The 21717-nt window shown below is 31.4% G+C and overlaps 1 protein-coding gene across 1 annotated transcript in view; it reads right to left on the bottom strand.

Annotated features, from left to right (window-relative positions):
- Positions 1-21355, bottom strand: part of LOC114326404 (dynein beta chain, ciliary-like) — a 328677-nt gene extending 307322 nt beyond the window's left edge. Inside the window, exon 1 of the mRNA XM_028274767.2 lies at positions 21169-21355. Within this exon, the coding sequence (XP_028130568.2) occupies positions 21169-21303 (135 nt within the window). The 5' untranslated portion in view covers positions 21304-21355. The remainder of the gene's footprint in view (positions 1-21168) is intronic.
- Positions 21356-21717: the final 362 nt, after the last annotated feature.

Below are 21717 nucleotides of genomic sequence, written 5' to 3'. Positions count from 1 at the left end.
TTATGGTATTGCAATACAAACTCTGGATTTTGGTTATCAGTTCCATATCTACTTCCTTATTTGTCAAGCTTTGCCATATTCCCTCTCTGCTCACCATGTCAAAAGCTTTTTTTATATCTAGGAATCCCAAATATACCGTTGCATCCTTTAGTATGGCTTTTTCGATGATCTGCTGTAGAGTGAAGATATGGTCCTGGACGTTATGTGCAGGCCTAAACCCACTTTGAATATCTACTAATCTAGGCTCGACTAAATTCCGGAGCTTCCGTTCTAGGATAATTTCGTAGACTTTTAATGTTGCACAGAGCAACGATATGCCTCCGTAATTTCCACATTCTCTAGAATCTCATTTTTTGTGTATAGGCAATATTATAGCCACGTTCCAGTCACTCGGTATTTTTTTAGTTTTCCATGTTAGGTTTAACAGTTCATAAAGTTTCTTTTTGCCCAATTCTCCCAGATATTTCAACAACTCGGCATCTAATCCATCTATACCTGCAGCTTTGCCTATTTTTAATTGGGTTAAGACATCTTCCACTTCATTAATTTGTATTTTATTGTCCCCAATTCCATCTTGTTCTTCTGTGGTTGTATTGTTTACCGTTACTGTCTTGCTGTCTACTGTTGTCTTGTCTTTGCTTAAAAGTTTCATAAAATATTTTTTCCATCTTTCTATAATGTCTTCTTCAGATATTATATTCCCATTCCGATCTTTAACCTGCTGCAGCTTCATTTGTGGTTCCTTTCTCATATTTTTTAGGACTCGGTAAAATTATTTATTACTATGGGTTCTATTTTCTTCCCTACTTTTCCCAAAATCTTCCTATGCATTTTGTTTTTCTTGTTTAACCATTGTTTTAACTTTGTTTCTTTGGTCTTTATATTTATCGTAGACCAACTGATTTCTGTTTTGTAGATACATTTTCCATAAACGTTTCTTCTCTTTCACTTCTTTTTAATATCTGTATTCCACCAGCTCTTCTGTTTTTTGTTGTTGTTTCTTTTTGTAAATCCACAAACGTTCTCTGACGTTGTTAAGAGTATTTCTTTAAATGTAGTCCATTTAACTTCCACATTGTTTATATATTCACTTTTATCAATCTGTTCAAACTCTTTTTCTGTTTCTTTTGCATACTTATTCCTGGTTTCGATATTCCTTAGTTTGTATGTCCTAATTCTTCCGCTTTAGTTTCTTATAGGTTCCGGAGTCTTATCAACTTCGTTTCTGCTTATTTTAATTTTTCCTTCTAATAAAGAATGATCACTACTTATTTCGGGTCTAGGACGTTTCATCGCCGCCGTTTCGATGCCGCCAGTTCAATGTCGCCAGTCAATTAGTGGCTATCTGATATATTTTAGACAAGGCGAAAACGGCGGGTTCGAAGGGAAAAATATTCCCATGAGATTTTTTTGCATAATCACATTCGTGAGACATCCCAGAATAAGGTTCAAGAAGTCGCCCACGTGAAAAGTGGGCCAATTTTTTTTTAACAATTTTTTTTTATTCAAATTGCAAGAATCAATATTTTTGGCCCGAACAATTTTTTCTTTAATTTTTTGGACCATTCTGGACAAAAAAGATCTCTTATAATTTTTCTCTAAAGTTGATCGTTTTCGACTTATAGGCAATTTAAAATTGAAAAAAACGAAAAATGACGATTTTCAAGGCTTAATAACTCGGTTAAAAGTTATTATTATGAAAGTCAATATATGACTAAATCAAAGTTTAAAGCCCCTCCTACAAGATCCTGAAGAAATTTTTGTCATTATTTTATTACTAAGCTGTTATTTTTAAGTAATAATAATAAGCGCCATACACGTGTGCGCTGACTTTAAATGCTGAGTGCGAGAGAGAAGCCATTCCAGCAGTCCATTTGTGCATCTTACTCGCACTCACATTTACAACCGCGTCAATACGATCTAACCGCTCATTGTTTTTAATTAAAAATAACAGTTTAGTAGTAAATTAATGACACAGATTTCTTCAGGATCATGTAGCGGAGACCTTAAACTTTGATTTAGTCACTTTCTGACTTTCATAATAATAATTTTTAACCAAGTTATTAAGTCTTAAAAATTGCCATTTTCGCGTTTCTCAAATTTTAAATTGCTTATAACTCGAAAAACATCAACTTTAGAGAAAAATTATAAGAGACCTTTTTTATCCAGAATGACCCAAAAAACCTAAAAAAAATTAGTCCTGGCCAAAAATATTGATTTTTGCAATTTGATTAAAAAAATATTGTTAAAAAAAATTGGCCCACTTTTCACGTAGGCGACTTCTTGAACCTTATTCTGGGACGTCTCACGAATGTGATTATGCAAAAATATCTCATGGGAATATTTTTCCCAACGAACCCGCCGTTTCCGCCTTGTCTATTTCCGAATTTTCGACAGTTACAATTATTAGTTATTTTTAGTACTAATTAGGAATTCTAGGAAATGCGAGATATGACGGCGATGAAATGGACTGGCGATGAACCGGCGGCATCGAAACGGCCGGCGATGAACCGGCGGCATCGAAACGTCCCATTCCGCTTATTTCGAAGCTTCTCCTTACTCTTATCTTTGATTCTAGTTCTTGTTTCCCGCGAAAATATGATACAGGCTATTATTGATTCTTCATTGCGTTGGGGAACCTCTCTGGTTATTTTATGTATTTCTTTATGTTCGAAGAAAGTGTTCGTGATGATTAGGTCGTTATCAATGCATAATTCAAATAATCTTCTCCCATTTGTACTTATTGTTGTTTCTTCATGTTTTCCAATAGTTCCTTGCCATTTTTGTTTTCATTTCCCACTCTGGAATTAAAATCGCCCAATATTATAAGTGATCCCTCATAATCCTCAATTGCTTGTTGCAGTTGGTCCCAAAATTTATTTTTATTCAGTTCAATTGATTCTAGGTCTTTATAATTATTTTAAAAAAAGTTTTTATAGGTCTTTAAATTATTTTATTTATAATGTATCTCTAGATCAATCTAATAGTAAAGATTCTTTTAAGTTTTTCTGATAAACTTAACAACACAGGGTGATTGATTAGTAGGGTAAAGCTCAATAGCTCCGCTATAGTAATAGATAGCAATAAAAGTTAAGAACAAAAATTTTAGCCAACTTTGAGCTTCACATTACAAAATTAGTTAGAATGTTACAGGGTGTTCGATAACACAGTGGCAGACCTAACTTATGTTTTTTTTTTTTAATGGAACACCCTATATTTTATTTTATATTCGAAATCCTGTTAACTTCTCCATCACAAAAATATAAAGGTTTGTAATGTTATACAGCGTATTTACAAAGTTATAACCAATTTTGTATGAAAATCGTAACAATTTCAACTCCCTGTATAAATAAAAATAAGCACAACAGCAATGGTTTATTAATGCCATATTTTTTTATTTATTGTCAAAATTTTTAAGAATTATTGATATTGCTAATTTTCTTTATATCAAATACAGGGTGAATCAAAACGCAAGTACATTATTTTCTCAGTAATGTTAAATGGAACACCCTCTATTTTATATCATTATTGAAAAGTAACATTAACGTACTTTAATTTTTATATAACATTCCCTATGCCCAAATTTATTAGTTTTCGAGATATTTTCATTTTTCAGAGCAAATTATTTTAGGTGTTTAAATTTATCTAAATTTTAAGTAAGCCATGACTGAATTGACAATTGAAGATTACCGATTATATCAATACGGTAATCAATGTAACACTGTAGTAAATAAAGAAATAAAAATAATTTATTAGTAATACATTTTACAAACAAAAACACAACCACTACATGCAATATTTTTGAAACAATTAAAAACTATCTGTTTATGTAAATGCAACAAATAAACAAAGAAAATTAGTAATAAATTTTACAAAAAAACACACAAACACAAAATACAATATTTTATGAAGACAATTAAACACTACTTTTGTATGTAAATGTAACAATGCAACAAATAAAGAACCAAACATAATTTACCAGTAATACATTTTGCAAAAAAACATGTTTGAAAAAATTAGAAGCTACTTTTAATAAAATATTTATATTATTTAATTACATAAGGTGTTCAAAATTATCTCCTAACACATTTATGTACGCCTAAAAACGATCATTGAATGAGCTACTTACTCTACGGAGCATTTGTAAATTAACACATCGAAATATAGGCTATTGATTATGTATTTTAGAAAGGAACTACAACGTTAACGGGATTTTATTGTTTCATACAGTCAATGGACCTCTACATATGAAAAAACCGCAGAGTGCTACCATTTAAAGGGGTGCGTTTTTGAGAAAGGGGTGAATTAGTCCCCTGGGCGAATTAGGGTGAGTTCTATTCACCTTTGGTACAAACACGTCTACAGGAAAATTGTTCCAGGTTAAATTTACTATCGAAATATCACATTTTAAAGTCAAAAATATTTTTTTTTACAAAAATATATTCAAAATAAAAGCAAGAAAAAAACACGAAAGGTAACATTTTTGTTTCTTGCCCTATAACTTTTTTCAAAGGAGATATAGGTATAGGTATTGCTTCACAGAAAAAAACTTCCATCCTTTCTCTTTAAAATGGCGTTTGGTGTGAGTCTACATGATTTATAGTTTTCAAAATACGATTTTTCAAATTTCGCCACTCACAACAATTTTGGGCGATTTTCCTTGTTACTTCGCAAGCATTGTTCTGTAACTTTTTTTACGCAGCTTTAGGTAGATGCAGTATTACATTTAGTAGGAAGAAAAGTCAATTACCTTTAAAATGGTCTATCGTAGAAGGCTGTATGACTATTTTTAAGTAAGATATGGTTTTTCAAAATTTTATACTTTTTTAATGATTTTGGATATATTTCAAGATTATTTTTAAATTTCTCATTATAACTTCTTTATTGTATATTTAGGTAAACATATTGTGCAATAAAAAGGAAAGGCTTAATTTCTTTACTTTAAAATGGTGCATTGCAAAAAATTCTAGGTCTATTTTTAAACAAGATATGCTTTTTCAAAGTTTGACATATCACATGCATTAGTTCCCACTAAGTTATTATTAACTTTATGAAAAAAATTATTCTTTATAAAATACTCTGCATAGTCTAAAACCTAAGATGTAATCATCAGATATAAAATTTTATCAATAGTGTACGAGGTATGTTAAAAATATGAATTTCGCTCAAGAGTAGAATACCTTTATATTTCACAATATCGAAAAGTGTTATTAAGAAAAGTTATTTGGAATTAAAATTATGTTACAATATGCAATTATATTCTTCTAATTAAAAAAATAATTTTTTTTTAAATTTTTCTTAAATTACAGATACCCTTGGATATCCTACGGATATCTTGTTTAAAAATAGTCGTAGAGGTGATTGCAATACACCATTTTAAAGTAAAGAAAATAAGCTTTTTTTATTTCAGAATGTATATACTTAAATGTACAAGAAAAAAAGTCATAATGAGAAATTTAAAAAATAATCATAAAAAATATTAAAAATCATTAAAAGTATAAAATCTTGAAAAAGCATAACTTGTTTAAAAATAGTCGTACGGCCTTATACAGTAGACCATTTTAAAGGTAATTGACCATTTTAAAGGTAATGTTTGCGAAATATTGGGGAAAATGGCTCAAAAATTCTGTGAGCGGCAAATTTTGAAAAATTCTATTTCGGAAACTATAAATCCTAGAGACTTCTACTGAACGTCATTTTAAAGAGAAAGGATGGAAGTTAGTTTTCGATGAAGCAATACCTATACCTATATCCCTGTGGAAAAAAATTATGGGGCTAAAAACAAAATTGCTTTCTTTCGTGTTTTTTTCTTGCTTTTCTTTTGAATGAATTTTTGTAAAAAAAATACTTTTGACTTTAAAATATGATATTTAGATAGTAAATTTATCCTGGGGCAATTTTCCTGTAGAAGTGTTTTTACCAAAAGTGAATGGAACTCACCTTAATTCACCCTGTGCCTAGGGACTAATTCACTCCTTTCTCAAAAACGCACCCATTAAAATGGTAGCATTCCGCGGCTTTTTCAAATATAGAGGTCCGTTGACCATATGAGACAATAAAATCCTGTTAACGTTGTAGTTCCTTTTAGCTCTCTTATTTTTAACATAATCAATAGCCTGATACACTTTGTATTCTATTTTTCATCTCATCCCTTGTTGTTGGAGGTGTTTTATAAACTTCATTATTAACGTAACCCCAAAAAAATCAGTCCAGTTTATTAAATTCTGGTGATTTGGGTGGCCACACTACTGGTCCATTGAAAAATGAAAATATCTCGAAAACTAATAAATCTAGACATAGGGAATGTTATCTAAAAATTAAAGTGCGGTAATGGTACTTTTCAATAGTGATATAAAATACAGGGTGTTCCATTTAAAATTACTGAGAAAATAATGTACTTGCGTTTTGACTCACCTTGTATTTGATATAAAGAAAATTAGCAATATCGACCATTCTTGAAAATTTTAACAAAACTTTAAAAAATATGGCATTAATAAACCATTGTTGTTTTGCTTATTTTTATTTATACAGGGAGTTGAACTTGTTACGATTTTCATATAAAATTGGTTATAACTTTGTAAATACCCTGTATAATATAACAAACCTTTATATTTTTGTGATGGAGAAGTTAACAGGGTCTCGAATTTAAAATAAAATATAGGGTGTTCCGTTTACAAAAACATAAGAGTGGTCTGCCACTGTGTTATCGAACACCCTGCAACAGTCTAACTAATTTTGTAATGTGAAGCTCAAAGGTGGCTAAAATTTTTGTTATTTATTTTTATTGCTATCTATTTTATAGCGGAGCTATTGAGCTTTACCCTACTAATCAATCACCCTGTATAGGCGTTTCCAGATTTTTGGTCAGTTTTCCAAACGTTGTAGGTGCATATATATGTTATAGTCAAAGCCCGAATTTCAGGCACTCCTAGGTTTGACTAGGCAATCCCCAGGTCTGGCTGACGATCTTAGTCAAAACCCGAAATAAAGTTACAGTTTCGGCCTTTGACTAGTCAAACCTAGGAGAGACTAAGTTGGTCAGGCAAAGATCGAAATTTAATTTTATGAAATCGGGGTTTGACTAGTCAAACCCCGATCAGCTATTAAAATGTTTTAATTTGTTAGATTAAGTTTAATAAAACGTCATTTTTTAATTTTAATGTTTATCATTTTTATATTATCGTAATTAGAATAAAAAAAATAGTGTTTATTCTCACATATTGAGGCATTATGGCATTTAGAGTTGCACAATACGTTAGACATTTTACACTTTTGAAGAGCATTTCCGATTGCAATAGTATTTTATAACGCCTTGTCCTCCAAATTTAGAATATTTTGTATCTACTCATTTCTCTTAGAGACAGCTTAACGTCTGGAACATCTTCGAAATTAAGAAAATTCTCTTTGCATTCTCTTATTTGATTTCTTGAAACAAGTTTGTTTATTGTTCCGTATTTCGTACCAATTCTATATAAACCGTCAATTGTTTTATCTTGTGTGATACTCAAAATATTCCGAGCATCTCCTTTGGCTCTATCAAAGCTGGGGATAGGTATTGTTACAGTTTTTCCGATCGAAATTGGAGGAAATTTTTTTTCACTTGATTGTTTCATAGCAATAGCCTGGCCATGAAGACCTTCAATCGCCTTTCCTATATTTATTTTAATGTTTTCTGTCTATGAAACAATACCTATCCCCAGCTTTGATAGAGCCAAAGGAGATGCTCGAAATATTTTGGGTATCATAATAGCTAAAACAATTGACGGTGTATATAGAGGTGGTACGAAATACGGAACAATAAACATTCTTTGTTCAAGAAATCAAATAAGAGAATGCAAAGAGAATTTTCTTAATTTCGAAGATGTTCCAGACGTTAAGATGTCTCTAAGAGAAATAAGTATAAAAGATTCTAAATTTGAGGAAAAGGCTTTATAAAATGCTACTAAAATAAGAAATGCTCTTCAAAATTATGTAAGTGTAAAAAAGGTTTAACGTATTGTGCAACCCTAAATGCCATAATACCTCAACATGTGAGAATAAACACTACATATTTATTTTATTTTAATTACGAAAATATAAAAATAATAAATATTAAAATTAAAAAATGACGTTTTATTAAACGTAATCTAACAAATTACGACATTTTAATAGCTGATCGGAGTTTGACCAGTCAAACCCCGATTTTATAAAATTAAATTTCGACCTTTGCCTGACCAACTTAGTCTCTCCTAGGTTTGACTAGTCAAAAGCCGAAAATGTAATTTATTTCGGGCTTTGACTAAGACCGTCAGTCAGACCTGAGGATTGCCTAGTCAAACCTAGGGGTGCCTGAAATTCGGGCTTTGACTATAACATATATACAAAAATGTGAAAATATTTTCTCGGATATTAAATTTGAAAGTAAATCATTTGATATCTCTTCCATTATATCTAAACATTCAATTACTATAACGTTTTTTCTTTCGTGTCTTACTTTATACATATATATCGTGATCAATTCTAATTTCAGAACATTGAGGACCAAATATAAATACACGTGTTGGCTGTTTTATAAAACATACAGACCCTTCGTATATTTCACTTTATCTTCTATCTTTTATTGAAAGTGAGTGACACACCCTCGATTACAATGATGTATTTTACAATTGACAACATGGTTCTGGTTCTTTAGGCATTTCCTCTGTTCCGTTTTAAAACGAGACTTTCACGAGTATCGTATTTAAATAATATGTATGTTGTATTGCGCCAAAATCAAATATTCTATTATTTTTAATCCTTTATCTTGTCAACAACGGTTAGGACTGTGTCCCCTTTTTACAATCTAATGTCTCTGTCCGTTCATCACATTACATTTTTTTCTTGCTTTTTTGGTTTTAATAATAATAAAATTTCCTAATCTTATTATTAATCTTAACAACTTCACTTTTTCTTTTGTCAGTATGTCTCAGTATCAACTCAATTCTTTTTTATTGAAGTTATACTTCTTTAGGTGCGTTTGGGAGTAAATGTATATGTGCGCGAATTCATCAAGAGTCTTGGTCCTGGGCGCAGCTGAAACGATATACTTGCTCTGATTGGGTAATTACAATGACCTGTCAATCATTGTTCAATATGTCGGTTATGGGTAAACAAATGTTGTGTAAATTAATTTTTTATTGTTGTGAGGACAGAAACAAAAGCAATTTTATAATTGTAGTGACTTTTTATTTAAACAGTTTTTAAAAGCAACAGATACGTAATTGTAAATGTTTCAGTATTGTAATAAAAAATTACATAGGTACCTACATATTTGGAAAATATAAAATGTTTAAATGTGCCTACCTAGTAGGTAATGCTTTGATTTACATAATTTGATTACCAACAAAATTTCTACCAATCTTCACCTAATATATTGTTTTCTTACTCTATGGTTTGTTGTATTTTATTATTTAGTACAGAATGGTTTTGAGTATTTTTTTTTGGTTGTCTATGAATTTTTAGTTATTGAATTTTGGCACATTATTTCATTCTAAGGCGGTACAAAATTCGCCGGGTCCACTAGTAAATACTAATAGGAAGAACAAAAATAATGTGCGTGTACTTTGTACGCACGTAAGAAGTTATACTTCTATTATATGATTTCAACGAAATTAATATACTTTAAACAGTTTATTTATATTTTATTTAAATATTAAACTCATAAAATGTATAAAAAAAAATAAAAAAAGCAAAATTTGCATCGGGGATCGAACCCGCTTATATTAGGGTGATTTGGTTTAAAGTCAAAGCGCTTTAGCATTTAGCCACGCCCGTCATGTGGGAATGTAGACCAACTACACGTTTTAAACATTTTGACAGTTCTGAATTTAATCAAATTAATTTGATTTTTATGGAATTAAAATATTAAAATACAACAAACCATAGAGTAACCATATTATCCCGTGGACGTGTTGTATAAAGTTATTTTATTGAAACGTTTAATCTTTTTTCACTATTGAGGAGATTGATGGACTAAACATTAAACAGCTTGAACAGCATACCGACTATTACTAGTAGGTATAAAGATAAATATATAACGGTAATTCCTAAATAAAAAAAAAAACACAAAGTTTCTCCCAAAAGTAATTCCATTCGACAGAGCTATAGCCACACTCATAAATAGGGAGCGGATTTATATGCGTTCAATTCTGATGAAATATGCGCATACATATGCAGGAAAAAATTACGAAATATGCGCAAGATATGCACAAAAATTCAAAAAATGCGCATTTGGAGGAACCACAAATTTTCTGTCCTGTTCTGTTCTAGGGGTTCTTTTACAGGGGGTGGGCGGCCATCTTATTTATTATCTTTCAAATAAAATCATTATTTTTTATATATTATGCAATTTATTCACATTTTCTATAAAAACTGATACCAATAGTTACCTATTTAAAATAAAACAACAATATCACTATATATATCTTCGATTATAATTCACTACAATGTGTTTTTTAAATTTTTTACGAGGAAACGTTGTCTTTGATCAGATAAAATATTTTTATAACTTGAAAAACTCCTTTCAACATCAACAGAAGTAATTGAGGCTATTTAAAATAACTTGTTAAAGCCGAAAATTCTGCACCAAAATCAATTTCCATTAATAGTTTCGCATATATCCTAGAAAGTTTTAAAGCCGTTTAAAGACGGGATCTGATCTAAAGCATGAATATTTCAATTTCCGTTACAAAATCGTAAAGCAATGGTTAAAGGTGTAAATTCTCTTAACAATAGGGGATTTAAAAGAATCACCAGAATTATAGGTACCTACTAAATTGGGATAAAAATTGTGCTAAATATAATAAAAGTAAATAAAATTCGGATTTCCCGGTAAACCGTCCTTCATCATTTTAATATCCTACAATCATTTCATAACGGCGTATGTACTATAAGCACTATTCGCTCCGAGCGTTAACAAAGTGTTAAAGCAAAATCGACCGACCTGCTCATGGTGGCGGTTGCTTGAATCTTTGTAAGGACGCTTTATTGTGTGTTTAAATGGGACATTTTAAAAAAATGCCATATCACGTTATTTGCTGTGTTGTTCACTGTAGAAATACATGGAAACTAGTGATGTAAAATACTTTTATTTTCCTCATTCCCAAAAAAATAGATCAAAGAATAAAATTAATTAACGCTATTATAAGGATGAAGTGAGGTTAACTTACTTTTCTATATATACAAAAGATGTGGCAATATACTCATGATATAATAATATTATCTACGTTTTTATAAGTTTTGCACATATTACATACACTTTTTAGTTCTGATAAATCCGAATTTACTCCAAGAAGTACGGATACGGTATGTCCTATATAACCTCACTATCGCAAATTATGTCAATAGATCTTTATTAAGGACAAAAAATTTTTTTGTTGAACTATAAATGGCATTATAAAAGAGTTACTAATGAATTCTAACAATTTGTATTTGTTTATTATCACTAGAAAATAAAATATTCATGTTTAACAAAACAATCCCATAAGAGTCAATACTAAAACGTCCTTACAAAACTGACAGCGTGTCACGTGACTCTATATTTCTGTAAATAAATGGGAGACGCACGGAGCCAGTAAGTACTTTGTGTAAGGATTGGGAATTTTCTAAGAAAAAATGAAAAGGCAGTGAATGAGCCGTCTCTCTTCAGGTGGTTCTCAAATTAACAGATACGACAGCCTGTGCGGGGAAATCTTTTGTGTCGAATTAAAAAATTAATTTTTTTTTACTTAAATGTTTTTAAATAGGCTCAAAATATGCATGTTTCTTTAAAAATATGCAAAATTTAGTAAAGTTCTCAAATATGCGAAATATGCATGCAATATGCATTTAGCATAAAATCCGCTCCCTACTCATAAATATCACGTTTTCGTAAATAAATAAATAGATACTTACCGGAAGTAATCAAATTAAGAGATGACAGTAGTTTCTAACCATAATAATGTTTGAAAATAAAAATATCAATAACATATAATATATATAAAGACTAAAAGTTAAATAATTTGAAAAACCAAATAAACAAAATAATAAATAAAAATATTAATAAAAGAAAAATTACAATAACATATAAAGACTAAAAATTAAATAATTTGAAAAACCAAATAAACAATAAATTCAAATAATAACCAACACATGCGCTAATGTAACTGTCACTTAACCTCATAAACGTCAAAATTCATAGTAAACAAGGTATCAAGGACATGCCATATTATTTATCCTTGTTTAACTTATTCTGGTTTCTATGGACAAGTGGCTAAATTTTCCGATATTATTTTCTGTGAATAAAAAAGAGACCTAGTATAAAACGTAATTCGTGAATAATATCAGGTATGGGAAAGGTTAGAGTGAAAGAACTTTACCGTTAATGAGTGTAGCCGTGTACAAGTATAGACCAAAAGTTCAGTAGAACAAATGCTGAGGTCAAGCAGTTGTATAGGGCGAGCGACATAGTACAAGAACTTAAATCTCAATGTCGAAGATGTTCATGTCCATAGACTCCCTAATAACAGCCTTGCCAAGTTAATTTCGGAGGAAGCTTCCACAGGAAGAAGGCTCTTAGGAAGCCCACGAATGCGTTGGAGAGGCAATATATGGTCATATTTAAAAACAATGGGCTACCCACTGACCCAACTGTCATGGATGATCGTTCGAGGTGGCAACGACTTGTGCAGTCAGCTAAGACCAAGAAGAAGAAGAAGAAGATAGACCAAATAGACAAGTAAGGATCTGTTTTTAGGTGGATGTGAGAGGTGTCATTCAGATTTTTGCGGATAAAGTTAGGTGATAACTTCATTAATAATAATTGATTTATGCTCCTTCTCAAATATGACCGGAACATTAATAAAAAAAAATAAAATTTTTAAAAATTTCAAAAAATTTCGTTTTTTTTTCTACTTTTTTGGCTTATAACTTAAAAACTGTTCATTTTAGAACAAAGTCCTATAGGAATAAAACAAAGATAATTAAATTTTCTATCAGATGCGATTGGTTAAAAATGTCTTAATTTATCACCCTTGCTTCAAAATAGCAATAAGAATAAAATAAGGGGGCAAAACAAGCCTGTATTTATTCAATGATTTTCCATCACTTAGGTTACACTTGGAGCCTTCCTAATTCGATTAAAAAATTTTTGTTATGTGCTAAAATCGTGCACCAAATTTCATTAAAATTGACTTACTAGATTTTGCATAATAATTTTGCAATCTAAACTTTTTTAAAAAATTGAAATTTTTTAGAATCTTGCACAACAAAAACTAGAACATACAAAGATTTGTCAATTTTTTTACATATAAAGAAGTACTCCGCCTATCTAATGCACTTTACAGAATTGAAATCGGATTATTTAAGCAGCCTCAGCAATGTTTTAAAGTTATAAACAATTTTTTGGCTTATAAACAAATTAATGCTGTGGCCAGGAGGGGGTGCTACGGGCTCCTTTATTTGGATGGACTTACCTAAGTTTTTTTATGTATTTTGACCCGTATAGCACCAATTTTTTGGGTAACAGTTGATCCGGATGTCGATACGATTGTTGTAAACAAAGAACTTGAGGAATTACTTAACATCGATTTTTCGCAAAATAAAACATTTTTTTGTATTTCTTGGGTAATTCTAAGCAAAAAATGTTCTTACAAGTTATTTCGTAGGATGCATAGTTTTCGAGATAAACGCGGTGGAACTTTCAAAAAATCGAGAAATTGCAATTTTTGAACGCGAATAACGTTTGATTAATAAATAAAATAGCAATTCTGCTGACAGGATTTGAAAGTTTAAGTCAAATTATACCGGTTTTACTTATTTGCATTGCTAAAAATTAATTTTTTTATTATTAAACAAAGCTATTTGTTTATAAGCCAAAAAATTGTTTATAAATTTAAAACATTGCTGGGGCCCCTTAAATAATCCGATTTTAATTATGTAAAGTGTATTAGATAGGTAGAGCACCTCTTTATATGTAAAAAAATTAGCCAACTTCAAATGGTCTACTTTTTGTTCAGAAAGATTTTAAAAAATTTGAACTTTTTTAAAAACATTTAGATTGCAAATTTATTATGCAAAATTTATTAGGTCGATTTTAATGAAAGTTGGTACACGATTTAAGTATGTTACAAAGAATTTCCTAAGCGAATTACTAAGGTTCTAAGTTCCACCAAAGTGGTTAAAAAATATTGAATAACAACAGACTTATTTTGCCCCCTTATTTTGTATTTATTGCTATATTGCAGAAAAGGTAATACCTTAAAACATTTTTTACCAGTCGTATGTCATACAAAATTCAATTATCTTTATTTTATTTCTCTACGACTTTGTTCCAAAACGAATCGTTTTAAAGTTATAAGCAAAGAAATCAGAAAAAAATCGATGTTTTTCGAAATTTTTACATATTTTAATTTTTTTATTAATGTTCCGGACATATTTGAGAAGGAGCATAAGTCAATTATTATTACTGAAGGTGTCACCTAACTTTATCTGCAAAAATCCGAATGCCACCTCTCACATCCAAAAATAGACGTTTTTTCGCAAATCCTTACTGGTCTAAAAAGGGTTTTTGTTTATTTAACGTAAACCTCTCTCCATTGGAAAGACGATGCTGGACAGGGAAAGGAACAAAAGCATCAGAAACGTGCTAAAGCAGGAACCAATAGAGAAAAAAACTGAATTGGTTTGAACATATAACTAAAATGAACGAGAACAGACTATAGTCGAAGAGATAGAAGCGGATTTTGTGCGTGATAAGTAATATGGAAAAACTATAAGGGGATATGTTGAATTAGTTGTGTACATGACTTTCACCAACGGCCGGAAACCAGAGTTGGGGCCGAGGGTAGTTATAAGGGGTCAAAGTCGCGGAATTTATTATTTTTTTTGTCACGCTCATGATCGAGATAGTGCACCAAAATTTGGGAATAAGTAGGTCATGACTTAACTAAGTAAAATCTCTAAGGGCGGAACGCTGCGTGGCCGACAAAGGGGTGGGGGTAGGGGTGAATATAAAAAATATAAAGGGTTTCTTGCGCTGTTCGTGATTGAGATAGTGGACCAAAATTTGGGAATAAGTAGATCATGACATTACTAAGTAAAATCCCCACAGCCGGAAACCAGAGTTGGAGATGAGGGTAGTTATAAGGGGTCAAAGTCGCCGTTTTGACATAACTAAGTAAAATCCTCAGAGCCGGAAACCAGAGTTGGGCATGAGGGTAGTTATAAGGGGTTAAAATCACCGTTTTTATTATTTTTTTGTGACGCTCATGATCGAGATAGTGCACCAAAATTTGGGAATAAGTAGGTCATGAGGTAACTAAGTACAATCTTCAGGGGTGGAACGCTGCGTGGCCAATAAAGGGGTGGGGGTAGGTGTGAATATAAAAAATATAAGGGGTTTTTTGCGACGTGCTAGATTGAGATCCAAAATTTGGGAATAAGTAGACCATGACTTAGCTAAATAAAATCCCCAGAACCGGAAACCAGAGTTGGAGATGAGGGTAGTTTTAAGGGGTCAAAGTCGCAGTGTGTATTATTTTTTTTGTGACCCGGTACAACATTTTACTTAGTAATGTCATGATCTACATATTCCCAAATTTTGGTGCACTATCTCGATCACGAACGGCAAAAAAACCCCATATATTTTTTTACTCACCCCTGCCTACCACCCCTTTGTTCCCCAAGCAGCGTTCCGCCCCTGAAGATTTTACTTAGTTACGTCATAACCTACTTACTCCCAAATTTTGGTGCAATATCTCAATCACGAACGTCGCAAAAAACCCCTTACATTTTTTTATATTCACCCCTTCCCCACCCCTTTGTCTACCACGCAGCGTTCCACTCCTGGAGATTTTACTTAGTTACGTCATGACCTACTTATTCCCAAATTTTGGCGCGCTACCTCGATCATAAGCGTGACAAAAAAAAATAATAAAAACGGAACTTTGACCCCTTATAACTACCTTCCTTCCCCACTCTGGTTTCCAACACTGGGGATTTCAATTATTTATATCATGGTCTACTTATACCCAAATTTTGGTGCACTATCTCAATCACGAACGTCGCAAAAAACCCCTTATATTTTTTATATTCACCCCTATCCCCACCCCTTTGTCGGCCACACAGCGTTGAGCCCCTAGAGATTTTACTTAGGTACATCATGACCTACTTATTCCCAAATTTTGGTGCACTATCTCGATCATGAGCGTCACAAAAAAAATAATAAAATCCGCGACTTTGACCCCTTATAACTACCCTCGGCCCCAACTCTGGTTTCCGGCCGTTGGTGAAAGTCATGTAAACAACTAATTCAACATATCCCCGTATAGTTTTTCCATATTACTTATCACGCACAAAATCCGCTCCCAGCTCTTAGACTACTAGTAAAGACGGTGACAGATGCCAAAAGACAGGGAAAAGAAGAAGGGCAGACCTAGAAAGGGGTTGATGGAACAAATCCAGGAAATCGGGACAAAGAGAGGGAAAAGAGTGCAACATATGAAGGAAATGGTAGGAGACCGGAAGGCCTGGAAGAAATGAGTAAAAGATGGATATGTGATAGCAAAGTCCGACGCTCTTATTGGGCATACGGACCACGAGAAGAAGAAGAAATATACCTCTCCTATCAGGAAGTTACTTAAATAAAAAGAGTAACAAGTCTAATAGATTACCAATTTAATAAGAAAAGAAATTACTACGAAAAATGTTATTTAAAAGTTATTGACAAACTATTATTAGCCCAGTAAATGAACGGGAAATTCGGCGATACCGTGTAATTTTCAGGGGCAACTCCAAATTGCATGAAAATTTGGATTTAGGTTCTACTTACCCTCCACTTCAAAGTTGAAATTGTGCCGTTGGTTGCTTTTACTTAGGAGGTGACAGTCACCCCTTCTCGGGGGTGAAAAAACATACGTTCAAGATAAGACCGGAAATGGATAAATTGACTTAGTCGAGGAAATGAAGCTGGAAAAATGGCAAAACCTCGCAATTTTTTCGTCCAGCATCGATTTGTACAAAAATTTGGGATTAGGCTCATTTCATCCTCTAGTTCATTTTCTATATTGAGCCGTTGTACGCTTTTGGTTTTTTAAGGGTGAAAACGACCCCTAAAAAAACTACTTGTAAAAAATTATTAAACAACATTTTAAACTTTAATATTGTTAACATTTGGTTCTTATTAGTTACATAATGATTGTTTTATGCTTTAAGATATACTATCATAATATTTGAACCCTTAAAACCACCCTTGTTGGAGCTATATATAAAAAATTACTTATCCTAAAAGAATAATTTCGGCTTGCATCGATTTACTTTAAAATTTGGGATTAGGATCATCTCACCATGTACCTCATATTCTATAACATGCTCAAGGGCGTCGATTATTTTTAGGGGTGTAAACTACCCCTTATTGTCAAAAATTATATAAAAACATTGTAAACTTTAATACGGGTAAAATTTGGTTTTGATTGGCTAAAAATAATGAGTGTTTTATGCTTTAGGATATAATATCATAATATTTCAACCCTTAAAAACCACCCTTAAGAACATTATTATTTTTATAAGTAGATAATTTAATAGATCTATACAGAAAAAAAGTAGAATTAAAGAATTACAAAAACATTTATTTACACAAAAATACGAATTTACACATATGTAGAAGTACAAATACACATTGTTTTTAAGTCATCTTCCAGTATACGAACCAGTTCTGTGGTATTATACATGCATTGAAAATGTTCCACAAGCGGACTATTCGAATATTTCGAAAAAAAAAACGCGTTTTATAAACATAGCTCTTTCATTTTTGGCGATAAAAAGTTTTTTCAAAAATAGTTTTGTAGGATTTTTGAAGAGCTATAAGACTGTATAAATTAAATTCCGTTAGATCCCTTACTTTTTAATTGGGGTCGGTTTAAAGGGCTCGAATAAGGGGTGTTTGCTCGTAAATAGAGATTTTAAACAGCTATATCTCGCTAACTTTTGATGTATTAAAAATCTATGCACAATATAATTTTAGTTATTAAAAAGCTATAATTTAGTAACCTATCATTTTTTTCGTATCTCCGGTATTTTCGGAGATATTTGGAAGTAAATCGTGAAAAATACGAAAGTGCAAAAAATAATTTTTTTTTAAACTCCAATTTTTTTAAAATTTGACCTTTTAATTAGGTGAAACTTCTTGGGTGTATTGACAATACAAATGTACAATAAATTACAGAAAGATGAAGAGCAATGTTTAATTAGGAGGGTAGTTAGGGGGTTATTTTCACTGATTTTTTCGTAGAGAAAAGCAGGTATCAACTTTTTTTTGATCATAAATCGCTCTATTTTCATGCTAGAAATGTTTTATTATTATTCTTTGAAAGGTTTAATTGTATACTTGAAAATAGATAGTTTAAGTTTTCCTCGAAAATGCAAAGTTTTCCCGTTATTTGGCTTTGAATATTTCAAATTATCCATTTGACGAGAAAAGCTAACCATTAACTTGCTGTATCTCGGTTTGTATTGGTCTTACAGATATTATGGAATAAGAATTTAGTTTATGCTACTAAAAGATACAATTTTGTTATCGGCAGTTTTTTTGATTAAATGCATATTTTTCGATGTATTCTCAAAAAACCCTCTAAGTCGATTTTTTCGACGAAAAACCATTACTTTCAAGCGCGAATAACTCGAAAAATATTAGTTTTACGAAGAAAATATAAAAAACATTTCTTTCTTAGAATTACATTTTACATCGATTTACATGGTTAAAATGTAATAAAAAATTCCCACCACCGAGATGGGGTGGCAACCACCCCCAAGGTTTTAGCGTACAGCGACATGATATAGAAAATGATCCTTGGACTATTCCCTATGTATTAAATAGTGTGTTGTTACTGCCTTCTGGTTCTAATTAATTAAAAAGACTAAACACGTCTTACTATACACTATATTTTATTCACTGGTATCCAATATCTAAACAATAACATTAATGATTCATACCGCCTCGCCTTACTACATACTAACTTCTAATAATTATTTGTATATCTATATCCATACTGATTGCTCAGCGTGTTTTTATACCTATCTGAACCATAACAAATATAGTTCAAGTTCACTAGTAATAAACATGTGATACAAACTATAAGCTATTGTTTTTATGTATGTTCAATACCCTAAAGGTTAATAACATCATATTTAAATTATGATTTATACAGAGGGTTCATAATATACCACACCTACCTTCTGTGAAAATGTCAAGTAAATCCATGCTGGATGAAAAAATTGCGAGCCAAAATGCTTCATTTCCTCGACTAACTGATTTTAAGCAACTTTTGTTCTATAGAGTTTTTTACGTAAGTCAATACTTTTCGAGTTATTTGTCATTGAAAATGTTGATTTTTCGACAAAAAAACTACGTTTTCAGACGGTTTTTCGCAAATAACTCAAAAAGTAAATATTTTATCGAAAAAAATATCCTTAGTAAAAGTGTAGCTTATAAAAACCCCAAAAAAATGGTGTTTCAGTAAAGTCTATCAATCAAATAAAAACAAAGTTGTAGCTCTTGAAAAATACGTTCTTATTCGTCTAATTTCAAATCGAATATTTCAAGGTGAAATCACCGAAAAATTAAGCACTTTTCGGGAAAAACCCATTTAAACTTTTTAAAGTGTTTATAAAAATCTTTGTTTTAATTGGTAACAAAAGTTTTAGCATTAAAAATAAGCGAGTTACGCTCAAAATAAAGTTGGCCCTCTTTTTTTTTGTAAAAAATCATGAAAATCTCTCCGTGTTTAGCTCCCCAAATGAAATTAATCGCTACCGCTTTACAAACAATTTACTTACCTATCTATTTTTTATATGATCTGTCAGTCTCACCGGTTTAAAGTGTTTATTTTTGAAAGGGTTATAACTGAAAAAGCTTGAATGGTCACTTATCACGAGTGTATGCAAATTTTGAACAGCCATATCTTAACCAATTTTTGTCTTACGGAGAATTGAGAAACAAAATGAAACTAGAATATTTATAATAGCAAAACCTACATTTTTTTACTCTTTAATATTTTTCTTATCACTAATAGTTGTTAAGTTATTTTGAAAAAATGAAATTTTTCAAAAATTTTTTGAAATTTTTTTTTTTTAATATAAAACTAAATGTTTTCAAAAATAAGCACTTCAAACCAATCAAACTTACAGATCATATAACCAATACACATACAGTTAAAATAGATGGTAAAGCCAAACGATTAATTTCAGTTAGGGTGCTAAGTAGAGGGAGGTATTCACGATTTTTGTTACCAAAAAAAGGGGCCAACTTTTTTTCAGTGTAACTCGTTTATTTTTGATGGTGTAAATTTTTGTAAAAAACAAATAATAAGCTTTTTTTCGATACTTTAAAATTGTTAATAAGGTTTTCCCGGAAAACGCTTCTTTCTTCGGTGATTTCGCGTTGAATTATTCGATTTGGAATTAGACGAATAAGAACGTATTTTTCATGAGCTACAACCTTGCTTCTACTCAATTTGTAGACTTTACTGGTACACCATTTTTTCGTTTTTTTATAAGCTACACTTTTGCTAAAAATATTTTTTTCGATAAAATATTTACTTTTTGAATTATTTGGGAAAAACCGTCTGAAAACGTAGTTTTTTTGTCGAAAAATCAACATTTTAAATCGCGAATAACTCGAAAAGTATTGACTTACGTAAAAAACTTTATGGAACAAAAGCTGTTTAAAATAAGTCAATTTATCCATTTCCGGCCTTATTTTAAACGCGCGTTTTTCACCCCCCGAAAAGGGGTAAATGTCACCCCCCAAGTGAAAGCAACCAACGGCACAAATTCAACTTTGAAGTTTAGGGTAAGTAGAACCTATATCCAAATTTTCATGCAATTCGGAGTTGCCCCTGGAAATTACACTCCAAAACGGTCATTTATTGGGCTATATGGTGATCATGTCAAAAATATAGCAATACACCAAAAATTATTATCATTAAGTTGAATTTGAACATTATCTTTATTTGTCAAAATATATGTTTACTGTCATCGATAGTACACTCAAAACCACGACTAACCATCGACTGCTTTTGGGCATCAAACATCTATAAGTACAGATCATTATATCATTATATTCATCCGTAAATAAACAACCACTTACTTCTTATTAGCTCATATAATACTATTTACCTTGTTTTCCTCCTGGGAAATCATCTTGTTCCATTTTTCCTGTTTTAGTCTGTAAGACTTTGTCAAATATGTTAAAATAAATTCCAGTCGGTCATCCTCCCCATCTTCAGCGTCCAGTGGTTTTTTATCACCCATTTTTACAATTTACTTTGCCACATTTTTGTCAGATGGATGGATGTCATGCAGAATTGCATGTTGAACTAACAGTAAACAGTTTGCTTAGCAACAGCTAAAGTGGCAACTTGGTGTGAACTGTTATAGACCAGGCAAAAAAGAATATACAAATAAAAAATTCAAAGAGAAAATAAGTAAAATATATAGTACGGGATACGAATATAGACCGACCTGCACCCATCTGATTTCCGGATTAAACATTTTTTTTATTAATAGTGCAGTCACTGAAGGTGGATATGAGCTATTACCTGCGATTTCGTTGAACCTCCATAGATTTGCATGAAAATTGGTGAGTGGTTAGAGAATATATTAAGGAACAAAAGTGACATGGTGCCAACTTGCGCTTTTACCCTGGGGGTGGATGCCACCCCTTCT

Source organism: Diabrotica virgifera, chromosome 4, assembly GCF_917563875.1.
Source record: "Diabrotica virgifera virgifera chromosome 4, PGI_DIABVI_V3a".
Lineage (NCBI taxonomy): Eukaryota > Metazoa > Arthropoda > Insecta > Coleoptera > Chrysomelidae > Diabrotica > Diabrotica virgifera.
The sequence above is the reverse complement of the archived record's forward strand: the minus strand, read 5'-3'. Positions and strand labels throughout refer to the sequence as shown.